Genomic DNA, 20,802 nt, shown 5'->3' on the forward strand with positions numbered 1-20,802 from the left:
ACCATGGTTCTCTTGTCGGCCTTCATGATGGTGTACCCCGTGATCTCGGCGTTGCCGTCGTCCTCGGGGGGCTCCCACTCCACCAGGGCGTTGAACCCCCAAACTTCCTTCACCTGCACCTTTTGGGGGGGCCCCGGCTTCTCTAGAGGGGGGTGAGATCGGCTCAGGGACACCCCCAAAACATCCCTGGGAAACAGCACCCCAAAATACCCTAAAAACACCCTAAAATCCCCCAAAATACCTCAAAAACTGCCCCAAAAATACCCCCAAAGTCCCCAAAAATACCCCAAAACCTGCCCCAAAATACCCCCAAAACACCCCAAAAATACCCCAAAAAGTGCCCCAAAAATACCCCAAAGTCCCCAAAAATACCCCAAAAACTGCCTCAAAAATATCCCAAAAACTGCCCCCAAACACCCCAAAACTGCCTCAAAAATACCCCCAAAACTGCCCCAAAAATACCCCCAAAACTGCCCCAAAACACCCCAAAATTGCCCCAAAAATACCCCAAAAACTGCCCCAAAAATACCCCCAAATCCCCAAAATACCCCCAAACTGCCCAAAAATACCCCCAAAACTGCCCCAAAAATACCCCAAAAACTGCCCCCAAACACCCCAAAACTGCCTCAAAAATACCCCAAAAACTGCCCCAAAAATACCCCAAAATCCCCAAAATACCCCCAAACTGCCCCAAAAATACCCCCAAAACTGCCCCAAAAATACCCCAAAACTGCCCCAAAAACACCCCAAAAACTGCCCCCAAACACCCCAAAACTACCTCAAAAATACCCCAAAAAACTGCCCCAAAAATACCCCCAAAACTGCCCCAAATCACCCCAAAATTGCCCCAAAAATACCCCAAAGTCCCCAAAAATACCCCAAAAACTGCCCCAAAACACCCCAAAACTGCCCTAAAAATACCCCAAAAACTGCCCCAAAAATACCCCAAAAACTGCCCCCAAAATACCCCAAAACTGCCCCAAAAACTGCCTCGAAAATACCCCAAAAACTGCCCCAAAAATACCTCAAAACTGCCCTAAAAACACCCCAAAACTGCCCCAAAACTGCCCCAAAATACCCCAAAAATGCTCCAAAAATACCCCAAAATCTGCCCCAAAAATACCCCAAAAACTGCCCCAAAATACCCCAAAAACTGCCCCCAAACAGCCCAAAAACTGCCCCCAAAATACCCCAAAGTCCCCAAAAATACCCCAAAACTGCCTCAAAAATACCCCAAAACTGACCCAAAAATACCCCAAAACTGCCCCAAAAACACCCCAAAACTTCCCAAAAATACCCCAAAGTCCCCAAAAACACCCCCAAAACTGCCCCCAAAATACCCCAAAACTGACCCCAAAACTGACCCCAAACCATCCCTGGAAAACAGCACCCCAAAATACCCCCAAATCCCCCCAAACAACCCCAAAACCTCCCAGTGCTCCCAGTTCCCAATCCCAGCGCTCCCAGTTCCCAATCCCAGTGATCCCAGTGCTCCCAGTTCCCAATCCCAGCACTCCCAGTGCTCCCAGTTCCCAATTCCAGCGCTTCCAGTTCCCAATCCCAGTGCTCCCAGTGATCCCAGTGCTCCCAGTTCCCAATCCCAGTGATCCCAGTGCTCCCAGTTCCCAATCCCAATGCTCCCAGTGCTCCCAGTTCCCAGTCCCACCACTCCCAGTGCTCCCAGTTCCCAATCCCAGTGTTCCCAGTGCTCCATCCCAGTGCTCCCAGTCCATCCCAGTGCTCCCAGTTACCGACGATGCGCAGGCGCATCTCGGCCGTGTCCTCCATGCCCTCGATGCGCACGCTGAGCCCGTAGCGCCCCGAGTACCCCCAGTGCTCCCAGTCACTCCCAGTGCCCCCAGTTCCCAATCCCAGTGTTCCATCCCATCACTCCCAGTGCTCCCAGTGCTCCCAGTTACCAACGATGCGCAGGCGCATCTCGGCCGTGTCCTCCATGCCCTCGATGCGCACGCTGAGCCCTGTGCTCCCAGTGCTCCCAGTGCTCCCAGTTCCCAATCCCAGTGCTCCCAGTTCCCAATCCCAGTGCTCCCAGTGCTCCATCCCAATGCTCCCATCTCTCCCAGTCCATCCCAGTGCTCCCAGTTACCGACGATGCGCAGGCGCATCTCGGCCGTGTCCTCCATGCCCTCGATGTGCACGCTGAGCCCTGCGCTCCCAGTCCATCCCAGTGCTCCCAGTCCCTCCCAGTGCTCCCAGTGCTCCATCCCAGTGCTCCCAGTCCCTCCCAGTCCCTCCCAGTCCCTCCCAGTGCTCCCAGTTACCGACGATGCGCAGGCGCATCTCGGCCGTGTCCTCCATGCCCTCGATGCGCACGCTGAGCCCTGCGCTCCCAGTGCTCCCAGTGCTCCCAGTTCCCAATCCCAGTGCTCCCAGTTCCCAATCCCAGTGCTCCCAGTGCTCCCAGTTCCCAATCCCGTCACTCCCAGTCCGTCCCAGTGCTCCCAGTTCCCAATCCCATCACTCCCAGTGCTCCCATCACTCCCAGTCTGTCCCAGTCTGTCCCAGTGCTCCCAGTTACCGACGATGCGCAGGCGCATCTCGGCCGTGTCCTCCATGCCCTCGATGCGCACGCTGAGCCCTGCGCTCCCAGTCACTCCCAGTGCTCCCAGTGCTCCCAGTTCCCAATCCCATCACTCCCAGTCCATCCCAGTGCTCCCAGTTACCGACGATGCGCAGGCGCATCTCGGCCGTGTCCTCCATGCCCTCGATGCGCACGCTGAGCCCAGCGCTCCCAGTCACTCCCAGTGCTCCCAGTGCTCCCAGTGCTCCATCCCAGCGCTCCCAATTCCCAATCCCATCACTCCCAGTGCTCCCAGTACCCAATCCCGTCACTCCCAGTCCATCCCAGTGCTCCCAGTTACCGACGATGCGCAGGCGCATCTCGGCCGTGTCCTCCATGCCCTCGATGCGCACCCTGAGCCCTGCGCTCCCAGTGCTCCCAGTGCTCCCAGTCACTCCCAGTGCCCCCAGTTCCCAATCCCAGTGCTCCATCCCATCACTCCCAGTGCTCCCAGTGCTCCCAGTTACCGACGATGCGCAGGCGCATCTCGGCCGTGTCCTCCATGCCCTCGATGCGCACGCTGAGCCCTGCGCTCCCAGTCACTCCCAGTGCTCCCAGTTCCCAATCCCGTCACTCCCAGTGCTCCCAGTACCCAATCCCGTCACTCCCAGTCCATCCCAGTGCTCCCAGTTACCGACGATGCGCAGGCTCATCTCGGCCGTGTCCTCCATGCCCTCGATGCGCACGCTGAGCCCTGCGCTCCCAGTGCTCCCACTTCCCAATCCCAGTGCTCCCAGTTCCCAATCCCAGTGATCCCAGTTCCCAATCCCATCACTCCCAGTGCTCCCAGTGCTCCCAGTTACCGACGATGCGCAGGCGCATCTCGGCCGTGTCCTCCATGCCCTCGATGCGCACGCTGAGCCCGTAGCGCCCCGAGTGCCCCCAGTGCTCCCAGTGCTCCCAGTTCTCAATCCCAGTGCTCCCAGTGCTCCCAGTTCCCAATCCCAGTGCTCCCAGTGTTCCCAGTGCTCCATCCCAGTGCTCCCAGTCCGTCCCAGTGCTCCCAGTTACCGACGATGCGCAGGCGCATCTCGGCCGTGTCCTCCATGCCCTCGATGCGCACGCTGAGCCCTGCGCTCCCAGTCCCTCCCAGTGCTCCCAGTGCTCCATCCCAGTGCTCCCAGTTCCCAATCCCGTCACTCCCAGTGCTCCCAGTGCTCCCAGTTACCGACGATGCGCAGGCGCATCTCGGCTGTGTCCTCCATGCCCTCGATGCGCACGCTGAGCTCAGCGCTCCCAGTCCCTCCCAGTGCTCCCAGTGCTCCCAGTTCCCAATCCCAGTGCTCCCAGTTCCCAATCCCAGTGCTCCCAGTTCCCAATCCCAGTGCTCCCAGTGCTCCATCCCAATGCTCCCATCACTCCCAGTGCTCCCAGTGCTCCCAGTTACCGACGATGCGCAGGCGCATCTCGGCCGTGTCCTCCATGCCCTCGATGCGCACTCTGAGCCCAGCGCTCCCAGTCACTCCCAGCGCTCCCAGTGCTCCCAGTTCTCAATCCCAGTGCTCCATCCCTGTGCTCCCAGTGCCCCCAGTTCCCAATCCCAGTGCTCCCAGTGCTCCATCCCACCACTCCCAGTCCATCCCAGTGCTCCCAGTTACCGATGATGCGCAGGCGCATCTCGGCCGTGTCCTCCATGCCCTCGATGCGCACGCTGAGCCCTGCGCTTCCAGTCACTCCCAGTGCTCCCAGTGCTCCCAGTTCCCAATCCCATCACTCCCAGTGCTCCATCCCAGTGCTCCCAGTTACCGACGATGCGCAGGCGCATCTCGGCCGTGTCCTCCATGCCCTCGATGCGCACGCTGAGCCCGTAGCGCCCCGAGTGCCCCCAGTGCTCCCAGTGCTCCCAGTTCTCAATCCCAGTGCTCCATCCCTGTGCTCCCAGTGCTCCCAGTCCCCAATCCCAGTGCTCCCAGTGCTCCCAGTTACCGATGATGTGCAGGCGCATCTCGGCCGTGTCCTCCATGCCCTCGATGCGCACGCGGAGCCCTGTGCTCCCAGTGCTCCCAGTGCTCCCAGTTCCCAATCCCAGTGCTCCCAGTCCCCAATCCCAGTGCTCCCAGTGCTCCCAGTTACCGACGATGCGCAGGCGCATCTCGGCCGTGTCCTCCATGCCCTCGATGCGCACGCTGAGCCCTGCGCTCCCAGTCACTCCCAGTGCTCCCAGTGCTCCATCCCAGTGCTCCCAGTTCCCAATCCCATCATTCCCAGTGCTCCCAGTGCTCCCAGTTACCGACGATGCGCAGGCGCATCTCGGCCGTGTCCTCCATGCCCTCGATGCGCACGCTGAGCCCTGCGCTCCCAGTCACTCCCAGTGCTCCCAGTGCTCCCAGTTCCCAATCCCATCACTCCCAGTCCATCCCAGTGCTCCCAGTTACCGACAATGCACAGGCGCATCTCGGCCGTGTCCTCCATGCCCTCGATGCGCATGCTGAGCCCTGCGCTCCCAGTCACTCCCAGTGCTCCCAGCGCTCCCAGTTCCCAATCCCATCACTCCCAGTCCGTCCCAGTGCTCCCAGTTACCGACGATGCGCAGGCGCATCTCGGCCGTGTCCTCCATGCCCTCGATGCGCACGCTGAGCCCGTAGCGCCCCGAGTGCCCCCTGCTGGCGGCGCGGATGAAGAACACCGTGTCCCGGTCCGACGTGCGCACGTGCACGTCCTCGCCCAGGGGCCCGCCCTCCTTCGTCCACGTCACCTGGGGGCGGGGCTTACCCTGCCGGGGGGGCGGGGCTTGGTTAGGTTTATATTGGGGGGGTTGTGGGGTTGAGGTGTCCCTATGGGATCTGTGGGGTTGTGGGGTTATGGGGTTGAGGTGTCCCTATGGATCTGTGGGGTTGAGGTGTCCCTATGGGATCTGTGGGGTTGTGAGGTTATGGGGTTGAGGTGTCCCTATGGATCTGTGGGGTTGAGGTGTCCCTATGGGATCTGTGGGGCTGAGGTGTCCCTATGGGGCTGTGGGGTTATGGGGTTGAGGTGTCCCTATGGATCTGTGGGGTTGTGGGGCTGAGGTGTCCCTATGGGATCTGTGGGGTTGAGGTGTCACTATGGGGCTGTGGGGTTGTGGGGCTGAGGTGTCCCTATGGGATCTGTGGGGTTGTGGGGTTGAATTGTCCCTATGGGATCTGTGGGGTTGAGGCGTCCCTATGGGGCTGTGGGGTTGTGAGGTTATGGGGTTGAGGTGTCCCTATGGATCTGTGGGGCTGTGGGGTTGAGGTGTCCCTATGGGATCTGTGGGGCTGTGGGGTTGAGGTGTCCCTATGGGGCTGTTGGGTTGTGAGGTTATGGGGTTGAGGTGTCCGTATGGATCTGTGGGGTTGAGGTGTTCCTATGGGGCTGTGGGGTTATGGGGTTGAGGTGTCCCTATGGATCTGTGGGGTTGAGGTGTCCCTATGGGGCTGTGGGGCTGATGTGTCCCTATGGGATCTGTGGGGCTGAGGTGTCCCTATGGGATCTGTGGGGCTGTGGGACTGAGGTGTCCCTATGGGGCTGGGGGGTTGAGGTGTCCCTATGGGATCTGTGGGGTTGAGGAGTCCCAATGGGATCTGTGGGGTTGAGGTGTCCCTATGGGATCTATGGGTCTGTGAGGTTATGGTGTTAAGTTGTCCCTATGGGGCTGTGGGGTTGTGGGGTTGAGGTGTCCCTATGGGATCTGTGGGGCTGAGGTGTCCCTATGGGATCTGTGGGGCTGAGGTGTCCCTATGGGATCTGTGGGGCTGAGGTGTCCCTATGGGATCTGTGGGGTTGAGGTGTCCCTATGGGATCTGTGGGGTTGAGGTGTCCCTATGGGATCTGTGGGGCTGAGGTGTCCCTATGGATCTGTGGGGTTGAGGTGTTCCTATGGGGCTGTGGGGTTGAGGTGTCCCTATGGGATCTGTGGGGTTGAGGTGTCCCTATGGGATCTGTGGGGTTGTGGGGCTGAGGAGTCCCTATGGATCTGTGGGATTGGGGTGTCCCTATGGGATCTGTGGGGTTATGGGGTTGAGTTGTCCCTATGGATCTGTGGGATTGGGGTGTCCCTATGGGATCTGTGGGGCTGAGGGCTGAGTTTTCCCTATAGGGCTGAGTTACCCCAATAAATCCATAGGGCTGACTCGTCCCTATAGGGCTGAGTTGTCCCTATAAATCCATAGGGCTGAGTTGTCCCTATAAATCCATAGGACTGAGTGACCCCTATAAATCCATAGGGCTGAGTCACCCCAATAAATCCATAGGGCTGAGTTATCCCTATAGGGCTGAGTCGTCCCTATAGGGCTGAGTTGTCCCTATAGGGCTGAGTGACCCCAATAAATCCATAGGGCTGACTCGTCCCTATAGGGCTGAGTGACCCCAATAAATCCATAGGGCTGACTCGTCCCTATAGGGCTGAGTGACCCCAATAAATCCATAGGGCTGAGTTATCCCTATAGGGCTGAGTTGCCTCTATAAATCCATAGGGCTGAGTGACCCCAATAAATCCATAGGGCTGAGTTATCCCTATAGGGCTGAGTTGCCTCTATAAATCCATAGGGCTGAGTGACCCCAATAAATCCATAGGGCTGACTCGTCCCTATAGGGCTGACTCGTCCCTATAGGGTTGAGTTGTCCCTATAAATCCATAGGGCTGAGTTGTCCCTATAGGGCTGAGTTATCCATATAAATCTATAGGGCTGAGTTACCCCAATAAATCCATAGGGCTGAGCTGTCCCTATAGGGCTGAGTCGTCCCTATAGGGCTGAGTTGTCCCTATAGGGCTGAGTGACCCAAATAAATCCATAGGGCTGAGTCGTCCCTATAAGGCTGAGTGACCCCCATAAATCCATAGGGCTGAGTCGTCCCTATAGGGCTGAGTCGTCCCTATAGGGCTGAGTTGTTCCTATAGGGCTGAGTTATCCCTATAGGGCTGAGTGACCCCAATAAATCCATAGGGCTGAGTTATCCCTATAAATCCATAGGGCTGAGTTAACCCTATTGGCCTGAATTGTCCCTATAAATCCATAGGGCTGAGTTATCCCTATAGCGCTGAGTTACCCCTATAAATCCATAGGGCTGAGTCATCCCTATAGGGCTGACTCGTCCCTGTAGGGCTGACTCGTCCCTATAGGGCTGAGTGACCCCAATAAATCCATAGGGCTGAGTCGTCCCTATAGGGCTGAGTGACCCCAATAAACCCATAGGGCTGAGTTATCCCTATAGGGCTGAGTGACCCCAATAAATCCATAGGGCTGAGTCGTCCCTATAGGGCTGAGCTGTCCCTATAGGGCTGAGTCGTCCCTATAGGGCTGAGTTATCCCTATAGGGCTGAGTGACCCCAATAAATCCATAGGGCTGAGTCGTCCCTATAGGGCTGAGTTATCCCTATAGGGCTGAGTTATCCCTATAGGTCTGAGTTACCCCTATAAATCCATAGGGCTGAGTGACCCCAATAAATCCATAGGGCTGAGTCGTCCCTATAGGGCTGAGTTGTCCCTATAAATCCATAGGGCTGAGTGACCCAAATAAATCCATAGGGCTGAGTCGTCCCTATAGGGCTGACTCGTCCCTATAGGGTTGAGTTGTCCCTATAAATCCATAGGGCTGAGTTGTCCCTATAGGGCTGAGTGACCCCAATAAATCCATAGGGCTGAGTGACCCCTATGGGTCTGAGTTATCCCTATATGGCTGAGTCCTCCCTATAGGGCTGAGTGACCCCAATAAATCCATAGGGCTGAGTTATCCCTATAGGGCTGAATGACCCCAATAAATCCATAGGGCTGAGTTGTCCCTATAGGGCTGAGTGACCCCAATAAATCCATAGGCTGACTCGTCCCTATAGGGCTGACTCGTCCCTATAGGGCGGATCCCCAGATTTCGGGGTGCCCCACTCACCTGGAAGGGGATCACCAGGTTCACCTGCTCCCCCACCTTCCTGACGTACGTCTGCCGCAGGTGCCGGGGCAGCCGGATTTTGGGGCGCTCTGGGGGGGGTTGGAACACCTTTAGGGGGGGATCTATGGGGATGAACCCCCCATTTTGGGGTCTCCCCCCGATTTTGGGGTCCCCCCTTTCCTTTCGGGGTCCCCCCTTTTCCTTATGGATCCCCCTTTTTTCGATCCCCCTTTTTTTGGATCCCCCTTTTACGGCTCCCCCTAATTTCCCTCATGGATCCTCCCGGTTTTGGGGTCCCCTCCAATTTCTGCCACCCCCCCGATTTCGGGGTCCCCCCCCCAATTTCGAGGTCCCCCCAATTTCATGATCCCCCCCAATTTTGGGGTCCCCCCTTTCCTTTCGGGGTCCCCCCTTTTCCATATGGATCCCCCTTTTTTCGATCCCCCTTTTATGGCTCCCCCTAATTTCCCTTACGGATCCTCCCGATTTTGGGGTCCCCTCCAATTTCTGCCTCCCCCCCGATTTCGGGGTCCCCCCCTGATTTTGGGGATCCCCCCCTGATTTTGGGGTCCCCCCTTTCCTTTCAGGATCCCCTTTCCCTTATTTCTCCCCCTAATTTCCCTTACGCCTCCCCCTAATTTCACCATTTCCCTCCCAATTTTGGGGTCCCCCACAATTTCTGGCTCCCCCCCGATTTCGGGATCCCTCCCCCAATTTCAGGATCCCCCCCAATTTCACGATCCCCACAGATTTTGGGGTCCCCCCTTTCCTTTCGGGGTTCCCCCCTTTTCCTTATGGATCCCCCTTTTTTCGATCCCCCTTTTTTTGGATCCCCCTTTTATGGCTCCCCCTAATTTCCCTTATGGATCCTCCCGGTTTTGGGGTCCCCTCCAATCTCTGCCTCCCCCCCGATTTCGGGGTCCCTCCCCCAATTTCAGGATCCCCCCTTGATTTCAGGATCCCCCCCTGATTTTGGGGTGCCCCCTTTCCTTTCGGGGTCCCCCCTTTTTTCCTTATGGATCCCCATTTTTTCGATCCCCCTTTTTTTGGATCCCCCTTTTATGGCTCCCCCTAATTTCCCTTATGGATCCTCCCGGTTTTGGGGTCCCCCCCAATTTCTGCCTCCCCCCCGATTTCGGGGTCCTTCCCCCAATTTCGGGGTCCCCCAATTTCACGATCCCCCCCAATTTTGGGGTCCCCCCTTTCCTTTCAGGATCCCCTTTCCCTTATTTCTCCCCCTAATTTCCCTTATGCCTCCCCCCTAATTTCACCATTTCCCTCCCAATTTTGGGGTCCCCCTCCATTTCTGCCTCCCCCCCGATTTCGGGGTCCTTCCCCCAATTTCGGGGTCCCCCAATTTCACGATCCCCCCCAATTTTGGGGTCCCCCCTTTCCTTTCAGGATCCCCTTTCCCTTATTTCTCCCCCTAATTTCCCTTATGGATCCCCCCTAATTTCACCATTTCCCTCCCAATTTTGGGGTCCCCCTCCATTTCTGCCTCCCCCCCGATTTCGGGGTCCTCCCCCCAATTTCGGGGTCCCCCAATTTCACGATCCCCCCTGATTTTGGGGTCCCCCCTTTCCTTTCGGGGTCCCCCCTTTTCCTTATGGATCCCCCTTTTTTGGATCCCCCTTTTATGGCTCCCCCTAATTTCCCTTATGCCCCCCCCCCCCCCAATTTCACCATTTCCCCCCCAATTTCACCCTCCCCCCAATTTCTGGCTCCCCCCCGATTTCGGGGTCCCCCCCCTGATTTCGGGGTCCCCCCCAATCTCAGGATCCCCCCCTGATTTTGGGGTCCCCCCTTTCCTTTCAGGATCCCCTTTCCTTTATTTCTCCCCCTAATTTCGGCATTTCCCTCCTAATTTTGGGGTCCCCCCCAATTTCTGGGGTTTTCCATCTCATCCGACAACGATTTAGGGGGGGGGGTCCCCAATTTTTTGGGGTTTCCTTCAGGTCCGCAGGTCCGGGGTGGCTCCCCAAAGTTTTTGGGGGGTTCCCCTAAATTTTTTTCGGGGGGGGGTTCCCCCACATTTTTTAGGATTTCTCCATAATTTTTTTAGGGTTTTCCACATTGGGGTTTTCTCCCTTATTTTTTTAAGGTTTTTTACCCTAATTTCACCATTTCCCTCCCAATTTTGGGGTCCCCCTCCATTTCTGGGTCCCCCCCGATTTCGGGGACCCCCCCCAGATTTCAGGGTGCTCACCCACGATCTCGCGGATGGTGACGGGCTGGGCCGTGGTGGCCGGGGGGCTGCGGCCCGCGATGTTCACGCCCACCACGCGGAACAGCAGCTTCTCCCCGGTGGGCAGCCCGCGCACCGTCAGCCCGCAGCGCTCCACCAGCTCCGTGTTGGCGGGGGTCCAGTTCGTGTCTGGGGGCGAAATTCGGGCGGTTGTGGGGTCGGGGAGGGGGTTATGGGGTCGGGGGGTATCGGATTTTGGGGGGTTATGGGGTTGGGGAGGGAGTTATGGGGTCGGAAAAGGGGGTTATGGGGTCGGGGGTATTGGATTTTATGGTTATGGGGTCGGGGGTATCAGGTATTGGGGGGTTATGGGGTCGGGGGTTATCGGATTTTGGGGGGTTTTGGGGTCGGGGAGGGGGTTGTGGGGTCGGGGAGGGGGTTATGGGGTCGGGGAGGGGTGCCCCACTCACCCCCCTCTCGGCACCACTCCACCAGGTAGCCGTCGATGCCCCCCAAATTTCAGCGATTCCCACCAAGTTTTTGATTTTTTTTCCATCTCACCCCAAAATTTTGGGGTCCCTTGCCACTTTTGGGGTCCCCCCTGATTTTGGGGTGCCCTCCCAATTTCGGGGTGCCCCACTCACCCCCTCCCCACTCCCCAATCCCCCCTCAATTCCCTCCCAAATTTCAGCAATTCCCACCAAGTTTTTGATTTTTTTCCATCTCACCCCAAAATTCTGGGGTCCCTCGCCACTTTTGGGGTCCCCCGGGATTTTGGGGTGCCCCCCAAATTTTGGGGTGCCCTCCCAAATTTTGGGGTGCCCCACTCACCCCCTCCCCTCCCCCTCAATCCCCCCCAAATTTCAGCGATTTCCACCAAGTTTTCCAATTTTTTCCATCTCACCCCAAAATTTTGGGGTCCCTCGCCACTTTTGGGGTCCCCCGGGATTTTGGGGTTCCCCCCAAAATTTCGGGGTGCCTCCCCAAATTTTGGGGTGCCCCACTCACCCCTTCCCCTTCGATGCCCCCCAAATTCAGCGATTCCCACCAAGTTTTTGATTTTTTTCCCATCTCACCCCAAAACTTTGGGGTCCCTCGCCACTTTTGGGGTCCCCCCGGATTTTGGGGTGCCCCCTGAATTTCGGGGTGCCCTCCCACATTTTGGGGTGCCCCACTCACCCCCCTCCCCTCCCCTCTCCCCCTTCGATGCCCCCCAAATTTCAGCAATTTCCACCAAATTTTCCAATTTTTTTCCATCTCACCCCAAAATTTTGGGGTCCCTCGCCAGTTTTGGGGTTCCCCCTAAATTTTGGGGTCCCCCCTAAATTTCGGGGTGCCCTCCCAAATTTTGGGGCGCCCCACTCACCCCCTCCCCTTCCCCCTCGATGCTGCCCAAATTTCAGCGATTTTCGCCAAGTTTTCCAATTTTTTCCATCTCACTCCAAAATTTTGGGGTCCCTCGCCAGTTTTGGGGTCCCGCGTGATTTTGGGGTGGCCCCCAAATTTCGGGGTGCCCCACTCACCCCCCTCCCGGCACCACTCCACCAGGTATCCGTCGATGCCGCCGGCCCCCAGGCGCTCGGGCGGGCGCCACTTGAGCGTGGCCGTGGTGTCGGTCACGTCCTCCAGGGTCAGGTGAGTGGGTTCGCTGGTGGGGGCTGCGGGGGAACCCCAAAAAATCAGAGCCAAATCGGCCCCAAATGGCCCCAAAATCAGCTCAAAAATCAGCCCCAAATCAGCCCAAAATCGCTCCAAAAATTACACCAAAATCTCCTCAAAAATCAGCCTAAAATCAGCCCAAAATCAGCCCAAAAATCAACCCAAAAATCAGCCTCAAATCAGCCCAAAAATCAGCCCCAAATGGCCCCAAAATCAGCTCAAAAATCAGCCCCAAGTCGGCCCGAAATAGCCCCAAAATCATTCCGAAATTGCCCCGAAATCAGCCCCGAAATCAGCCCCAAATCGGCCCGAAAACGCAGCAAAATCAGCCCAAAAATTGGCCCCAAATCGGCCTGAAATCACCCAAAAATCACCCAAAAATCAGAACAAAATAAGCTCAAAAATCAGACCCAAATCGGCCAAAAATCACCCCAAAATCAGCTCAAAAATCAGACCCAAATTGGCCCGAAATAGCCCCAAAATCAGCCCCAGATCAACCCAAAATCAGCCAAAAATCAGCCCCAAATCGGCTCAAAATGGCCCCAAAATCAGCTCAAAAATCAGCCAAATCGGCCCCAAATTGCAGTGAAATCAGCCCAAAAATCAGAGCCAAATCGGCCCGAAATGGCCCCAAAATCAGCCCAAAAATCAGAGCCAAATCGGCCCGAAATAGGCCCAAAATCACCCAAAAATCAGCCCCAAATCAGCTCAAAATGGCCCCAAAATCAGCCCAAAAATCAGCCCCAAATTAGCCCGAAATCAGCCAAAAATCAGCCCCAAATTGGCCCAAAATCGCAGCAAATCAGCCCAAAAATCAGCCCCAAATCGGCCCAAAATGGCTCCAAAATCAGCTCAAAAATCAGCCCCAAATCAGCCCAAAATCGCAGCAAAATCAGCCAAAAATCAGACCCAAATCGGCCCGAAATGGCCCCAAAATCAGCTCAAAAATCAGACCCAGATCGGCCCGAAATCGCAGTGAAATCAGCTCAAAAATCAGCCCAAAATCGCAGCAAAATCAGCCCAAAAATCAGCCCCAAATCGGCCTGAAATCACCCCAAAATCAGCTCAAAAATCAGCCCCAAATCGGCCCGAAATGGCCCCAAAATCAGCCCCAAATCAGCCGAAAATCGCCCCAAAATCAGCCCAAAATCAGCCCAAAATCAGCCCGAAATCAGCCAAAAATCAGCCTCAAATCAGCCCAAAATCGCCCCAAAATCAGCCCAAAAATCAGAACCAAATCAGCCCAAAATCGCAGCAAAATCACCCCGAAAATCAGCCCCAAATCGGCCCGAAATGGCCCCAAAATCAGCTCAAAAATCAACCCCAAATCGGCCCCAAATAGCCCCAAAATTAGCTCAAAAATCAGACCCAAATCGGCCCAAAATGGCCCCAAAATCAGCTCAAAAATCAGACCCAGATCGGCCCGAAATCGCAGTGAAATCAGCTCAAAAATCAGCCCAAAATCGCAGCAAAATCAGCCCAAAAATCAGCCCCAAATCGGCCTGAAATCACCCCAAAATCAGCTCAAAAATCAGCCCCAAATCGGCCCGAAATGGCCCCAAAATCAGCCCCAAATCAGCCGAAAATCGCCCCAAAATCAGCCCAAAAATCAGCCCGAAATTGCAGCAAAATCAGCCCAAAAATCAGACCCAAATTGGCCCGAAATCAGCCAAAAATCAGCCCCAAATAAGCCCGAAATTGCAGTAAAATCAGCCCAAAAATCAGCCCCAAATCGGCCTGAAATGGCTCCAAAATCAGCCCAAAAATCAGAGCCAAATCGGCCCCAAATCACAGCAAAATCAGCCCAAAAATCAGCCCCAGATTGGCCCAAAATCACACAAAAATCACCCCCAAAATCAGCCTAAAATAAGCCCCAAATCACCCCGAAATCACCCCAAAATCACCCCGAAATTACACCAAAACCAGCCCAAAAATCACCCCAAAATCAGCCCAAAACACCCCAAAATCATCCCAAAATCGCTCCAAAAATCACAAAAAAATCACCCCCAAATCACTCCCAAAATTGCACAAAAAGCCCCCAGACCCAATGTAGGACCCCCCAAAGCCCCCTGGGAGCCCCCAGACCCAATCCAGAACCTCCAAATCGCCCCCAAATCCCCCCAAATCCACCTCGAATCCGCTCCAGGACCCCCCAAGTTCCCCTGGAACACCCCCAGACCCAATCCAGGAGCCCCAAATCTCCCCCAAATCCCCCTCAGATCCCCTCCAGGACCCCCCAAATCCCCTCCAGGACCACCCAAATCCCCCCCAAATCCCCTCCAGGACCCCCAAATCTCCCCCAAATTCCCCTTGAATCCCCTGCAGGACCCCCCCAATCCACCTCAAATCCCTACAGGACCCCCAAATCCCCCTCAAATCCACTCCAGGACCCCCAAATCTCCCCCAAATCCCCCTCGAATCCCCTCCAGGACCCCCCAAATCCCCTCCAGGACCCCCCAAATCCCCCCTGGGGACCCCCACCCACCGATGGGCATGAAGGGGGGGGTGTTGAGGCTGGGGGCGGAGACGCCGATGGCGTTGACGGCGAAGACCCTCATCTCGTAGAGCACCCCCAGACCCCTCTGCGACCCCCCAAAGCCCCCTGGGAGACCCCAGACCCAATTCAGGACCCCCAAATCCCCCTGGGACACCCCCAGACCCAATCCAAGACCCCCAAATCCCCCTGGGACACCCCCAGACCCAATCCAGGACCCCCCAAATTCTCCTGGGACACCCCCAGACTCAATCCACGACCCACAAATCCTCCTCAAATCGCCTCCAGGACCCCCAAATCCCCCTCGAATCCCCTCCAGGACCCCCCAAATCCCCCTGGAACACCCCCAGACCCAATTCAGGACCCCAAATCTTTCTCAAATTCCCTCCAGGACCCCCAAATCCCCCCCAAATCCCCTTCCAGACCCCCAAATCTCCCCCAAATCCCCTCCAGGACCCCAAATCTCCCCCAAATCCCCCTCGAATCCCCTCCAGGACCCCCCAAATCCCCTTGGGACACCCCCAGACCCAATCCAGGACCCCCCAAATCCCCCCTGGGGACCCCCACCCACCGATGGGCATGAAGGGGGGGGTGTTGAGGCTGGGGGCGGAGACGCCGATGGCGTTGACGGCGAAGACCCTCATCTCGTAGAGCACCCCCAGACCCCTCTGCGACCCCCCAAAGCTCCCTGGGAGCCCCCAGACCCAATCCAGGACCCCCAAATCCCCCTCAAATCCCCTCAAGGACCCTCCAAATCCCCCTGGGACACCCCCAGACCCAATTCAGGACCTCCAAATCCCCCTCAAATCCCCTCCAGAACCCCCAAAGTCCCCCAAATCCCCTTCAGGACCCCCTAAATCCATCTGGGACACCCCCAGACCCAATCCAGGACCCCCAGATCCTCCTCAAATCCCCTCCAGGACCCCCAAATCCACCTCAAATCCCCTCTAGGACCCTCTAAGTGACCCAGGGAGCCCCCAGACCCAATCCAGGACCCCCAAATCCCCCTGAGACACCCCCAGACCCAATCCAGGACCCCCCAAATCTTCCTCAAATCCCCTCCAGGACCCCCAAATCCCCTCCAGGACCACCCAAATCCCCCCCAAATCCCCTCCAGGACCCCCAAATCTCCCCCAAATCCCCCTCGAATCCCCTCCAGGACCCCCCAAATCCCCTTCAGGACCCCCAAAATCTCCCCCAAATCCCCTTCAAGCCCCTCAAATCCCCCTGGGACACCCCCAGACCCAATCCAGGACCTCCAAATCCTCCTCAAATCCCTTCCAGGACCCCCAAATCTCCCCCAAATCCCCCTCGAATCCCCTCCAGGACCCCCCAAATCCCCTTCAGGACCCCCAAAATCTCCCCCAAATCCCCTTCCAGACCCCCAAATCTCCCTCAGATCCCCTCCAGGACCCCCCAAAATCCCCCCAGGACCCCTCCCCACGCCCCCCACCCACCGATGGGCATGAAGGGGGGGGTGTTGAGGCTGGGGGCGGAGACGCCGATGGCGTTGACGGCGAAGACCCTCATCTCGTAGAGCACCCCCAGACCCCTCTGCGACCCCCCAAAGCCCCCTGGGAGCCCCCAGACCCAATCCAGGACCCCCAAATCTTCCTCAAACCCCATCCAGGACCCCCAAATCCCCTCGGGACACCCCCAGACCCAATCCAGGACCCCCAAATCCTCCTCAGATCCCCTCCAGGACCCCCAAAGTCCCCCAAATCCCCTTCAGGACCCCCTAAATCCATCTGGGACACCCCCAGACCCAATCCAGGATCCCCAAATCCCCCTCAAATCCCCTCTAGGACCCCTAAATCCCCCCAAATCCCCCCCAGGACCCCCCGGGACCCCTCCCCACGCCCCCCACCCACCGATGGGCATGAAGGGGGGGGTGTTGAGGCTGGGGGCGGAGACGCCGATGGCGTTGACGGCGAAGACCCTCATCTCGTAGAGCACCCCCAGACCCCTCTGCGACCCCCCAAAGCCCCCTGGGAGCCCCCAGACCCAATTCAGGACCTCCAAATCCCCCTCAGGACCCCCCAAGTTCCCCTGGGACACCCCCAGACCCAATCCAGGACACCCAAATCTTCCTCAAATCCCCTCCAGGACCCCCAAATCCACCTCAAATCCCCTCTAGGACCCTCTAAGTGACCCAGGGAGCCCCCAGACCCAATCCAGGACCCCCAAATCCCCCTGAGACACCCCCAGACCCAATCCAGGACCCCCCAAATCTTCCTCAAATCCCCTCCAGGACCCCCAAATCCCCTCCAGGACCACCCAAATCCCCCCCAAATCCCCTCCAGGACCCCCAAATCTCCCCCAAATCCCCTTCAAGCCCCTCAAATCCCCCTGGGACACCCCCAGACCCAATCCAGGACCTCCAAATCCTCCTCAAATCCCTTCCAGGACCCCCAAATCTCCCCCAAATCCCCCTCGAATCCCCTCCAGGACCCCCCAAATCCCCTTCAGGACCCCCAAAATCTCCCCCAAATCCCCTTCCAGACCCCCAAATCTCCCTCAGATCCCCTCCAGGACCCCCCAAAATCCCCCCGGGACCCCTCCCCACGCCCCCCACCCACCGATGGGCATGAAGGGGGGGGTGTTGAGGCTGGGGGCGGAGACGCCGATGGCGTTGACGGCGAAGACCCTCATCTCGTAGAGCACCCCCAGACCCCTCTGCGACCCCCCAAAGCCCCCTGGGAGCCCCCAGACCCAATCCAGGACCCCCAAATCCCCCTCAGGACCCCCAAATCCCATCGGGACACCCCCAGACCCAATCCAGGACACCCAAATCTTCCTCAAATCCCCTCCAGGACCCCCAAATCCACCTCAAATCCCCTCTAGGACCCTCTAAGTGACCCAGGGAGCCCCCAGACCCAATCCAGGACCCCCAAATCCCCCTGAGACACCCCCAGACCCAATCCAGGACCCCCCAAATCTTCCTCAAATCCTCTCCAGGACCCCCAAATCTCCCCCAAATCCCCTCCAGGACCACCAAATCCCCCTCGAATCCCCTCCAGGACCCCCTAAATCCCTCTGGGACACCCCCAGACCCAATCCAGGACCCCCCAAATCCCCTCTAGGACCCCCTAAATGCCCTAGGGAGCCCCCAGACCCAATCCAGGACCCCCCAAATCCTCCTGGGACACCCCCAGACCCAATCCAGGACCCCCAAATCCCCCTCAGATCCCCTCCAGGACCCCTAAATCCCCCCCAAATCCCCCTGGAATCCCCTCCAGGACCCCCCAAATCCCCCTGGGACACCCCCAGACCCAATCCAGGACCCCCCAAATCCCCCCTGGGGACCCCCACCCACCGATGGGCATGAAGGGGGGGGTGTTGAGGCTGGGGGCGGAGACGCCGATGGCGTTGACGGCGAAGACCCTCATCTCGTAGAGCACCCCCAGACCCCTCTGCGACCCCCCAAAGCCCCCTGGGAGCCCCCAGACCCAATTCAGGACCCCCAAATCCCCCTGGGACACCCCCAGACCCAATCCAGGACCCCCCAAATCCTCCTGGGACACCCCCAGACTCAATCCACGACCCACAAATCCTCCTCAAATTGCCTCCAGGACCCCCAAATCCCCCTCGAATCCCCTCCAGGACCCCCCAAATCCCCCTGGAACACCCCCAGACCCAATTCAGGACCCCAAATCTTTCTCAAATTCCCTCCAGGACCCCCAAATCCCCCCCAAATCCCCTTCCAGACCCCCAAATCTCCCCCAAATCCCCTCCAGGACCCCTAAATTCCCCACAAATCCCCCTCGAATCCCCTCCAGGACCCCCCAAATCCCCCTGGGACACCCCCAGACCCAATCCAGGACCCCCAAATCCCCCTCAGGACCCCCCAAGTTCCCCTGGGACACCCCCAGACCCAATCCAGGACCCCCCAAATCCTCCTGGGACACCCCCAGACCCAATCCAGGACCCCCCAAATCCTCCTGGGACACCCCCAGACCCAATCCAGGACCCCCAAATCCCCCTCAGATCCCCTCCAGGACCCCTAAATCCCCCCCAAATCCCCCTCGAATCCCCTCCAGGACCCCCCAAATCCCCCTGGGACACCCCCAGACCCAATCCAGGACCCCCCAAATCCCCCCTGGGGACCCCCACCCACCGATGGGCATGAAGGGGGGGGTGTTGAGGCTGGGGGCGGAGACGCCGATGGCGTTGACGGCGAAGACCCTCATCTCGTAGAGCACCCCCAGACCCCTCTGCGACCCCCCAAAGCCCCCTGGGAGCCCCCAGACCCAATTCAGGACCTCCAAATCCCCCCCAGGACCCCCCAAGGCCCCCTGGGAGCCCCCAGACCCAATTCAGGACCCCCAAATCCTCGTCAAATCCCCTCCAGGACCCCCAAATCTCCCCCAAATCCCCTTCAAGCCCCTCAAATCCCCCTGGGACACCCCCAGACCCAATCCAGGACCTCCAAATCCTCCTCAAATCCCTTCCAGGACCCCCAAATCTCCCCCAAATCCCCCTCGATTCCCCTCCAGGACCCCCCAAATCCCCTTCAGGACCCCCAAAATCTCCCCCAAATCGCCTTCCAGACCCCCAAATCCACCTCAAATCTCCCCCAGGACCCCCAAAATCCCCCCGGGACCCCTCCCCACGCCCCCCACCCACCGATGGGCATGAAGGGGGGGGTGTTGAGGCTGGGGGCGGAGACGCCGATGGCGTTGACGGCGAAGACCCTCATCTCGTAGAGCACCCCCAGACCCCTCTGTGACCCCCCAAAGCCCCCTGGGACACCCCAGACCCAATTCAGGACCTCCAAATCCCCCTCAAATCCCCTCAAGGACCCCCCAAATCCCCCTGGGACACCCCCAGACCCAATCCAGGACCTCCAAATCCCCTCCAGGACCACGAAATCCCCCCCAAATCCATCTCAAATCCCCTCCAGGACCCTCTAAATGACCCAGGGAGCCCCCAGACCCAATCCAGGACCCCCCAAATCCCCCTCGAATCCCCTCTAGGACCCCCTAAATGCCCCAGGGAGCCCCCAGACCCAATTCAGGACCCACCAAATCCCCTCCAGGACCCCCTAAGTCCCCCTGGGACACCCCCAGACCCAATCCAGGAGCCTCAAATCCTCCTCAAATCCCATCCAGGACCCCCAAATCTCCCTCAAATCCCCCTCGAATCCCCTCCAGGACCCCCCAAAATCCCCCCAGGACCCCTCCCCACGCCCCCCACCCACCGATGGGCATGAAGGGGGGGGTGTTGAGGCTGGGGGCGGAGACGCCGATGGCGTTGACGGCGAAGACCCTCATCTCGTAGAGCACGCCCTCGATCATGCGCGTGGACTCGAAGGTGAGCGCCTGCAGCACCTCGAAATTGAGCTTCATCCAGCGGTGGGAGCCCTTCTTCTTCCTCTCCACCAGGTAACCTGCACAGGTGAGACACAGGTGAGACAGGTGAGGGACAGGTGAGACAGGTGAGACAGGTGAGACACAGGTGAGGGACAGGTGAGACAGGTGAGACAGGTGAGACAGGTGAGGGACAGAGCTGGAGCTTCATCCAGCAGTGGGAGCCCTTCTTCTTCCTCTCCACCAGGTAACCTGCACAGGTGAGACACAGGTGAGGGACAGGTGAGACAGGTGAGACAGTTGAGGGACAGGTGAGACAGGTGAGGGACAGGTGAGGGACAGAACTGGAGCTTCATCCAGCGGTGCGAGCCCTTCTTCTTCCTCTTCACCAGGTAACCTGCACAGGTGAGATACAGGTGAGGGACAGGTGTGGACAGATGGGGACAAGGGGACAGGTGAGGGACAGGTGAGGGACAGGTGAGTGACAGGTGTGACAGGACACACGGACAGAAGCCACCCAGGTGTGGGGATGTGCAGGGCCCCCCCAGGTGCCCCCAGGTGTGGCTCTCACCTGTGACCGGCTGCCCCCCGTCGAACTTGGGCGGCTCCCAGACGAGCACCGCCCAGTCCTCGCCCACCTGGGTGACGCGAACGGCCTCGGGCGGGTCGGGGACGTCTGCGGGGACAGGGCACACCTGTGTCACCAGGTGACCTCCCGTGTGCTCACAGG

At 58.2% G+C, this 20,802-nt stretch overlaps 1 protein-coding gene across 1 annotated transcript in view; it reads right to left on the reverse strand.

Moving 5' to 3' along the window:
• Positions 1 to 20,802, reverse strand: part of LOC311164747 (myosin-binding protein C, fast-type-like) — a gene marked incomplete at both ends in the record, with an annotated part of 75,149 nt that overhangs the window by 283 nt on the left and 54,064 nt on the right. The window contains 7 exons of the mRNA XM_084224325.1: positions 3 to 142; positions 5,102 to 5,294; positions 8,426 to 8,514; positions 10,632 to 10,799; positions 12,134 to 12,268; positions 19,964 to 20,152; positions 20,644 to 20,748. Of these exons, the coding sequence (XP_084080451.1) occupies positions 3 to 142; positions 5,102 to 5,294; positions 8,426 to 8,514; positions 10,632 to 10,799; positions 12,134 to 12,268; positions 19,964 to 20,152; positions 20,644 to 20,748 (1,019 nt within the window). The remainder of the gene's footprint in view (positions 1 to 2; positions 143 to 5,101; positions 5,295 to 8,425; positions 8,515 to 10,631; positions 10,800 to 12,133; positions 12,269 to 19,963; positions 20,153 to 20,643; positions 20,749 to 20,802) is intronic.

The sequence above is a fragment of the Fringilla coelebs genome, assembly GCF_963513975.1.
Source record: "Fringilla coelebs genome assembly, chromosome: 36".
Taxonomy (NCBI): domain Eukaryota; kingdom Metazoa; phylum Chordata; class Aves; order Passeriformes; family Fringillidae; genus Fringilla; species Fringilla coelebs.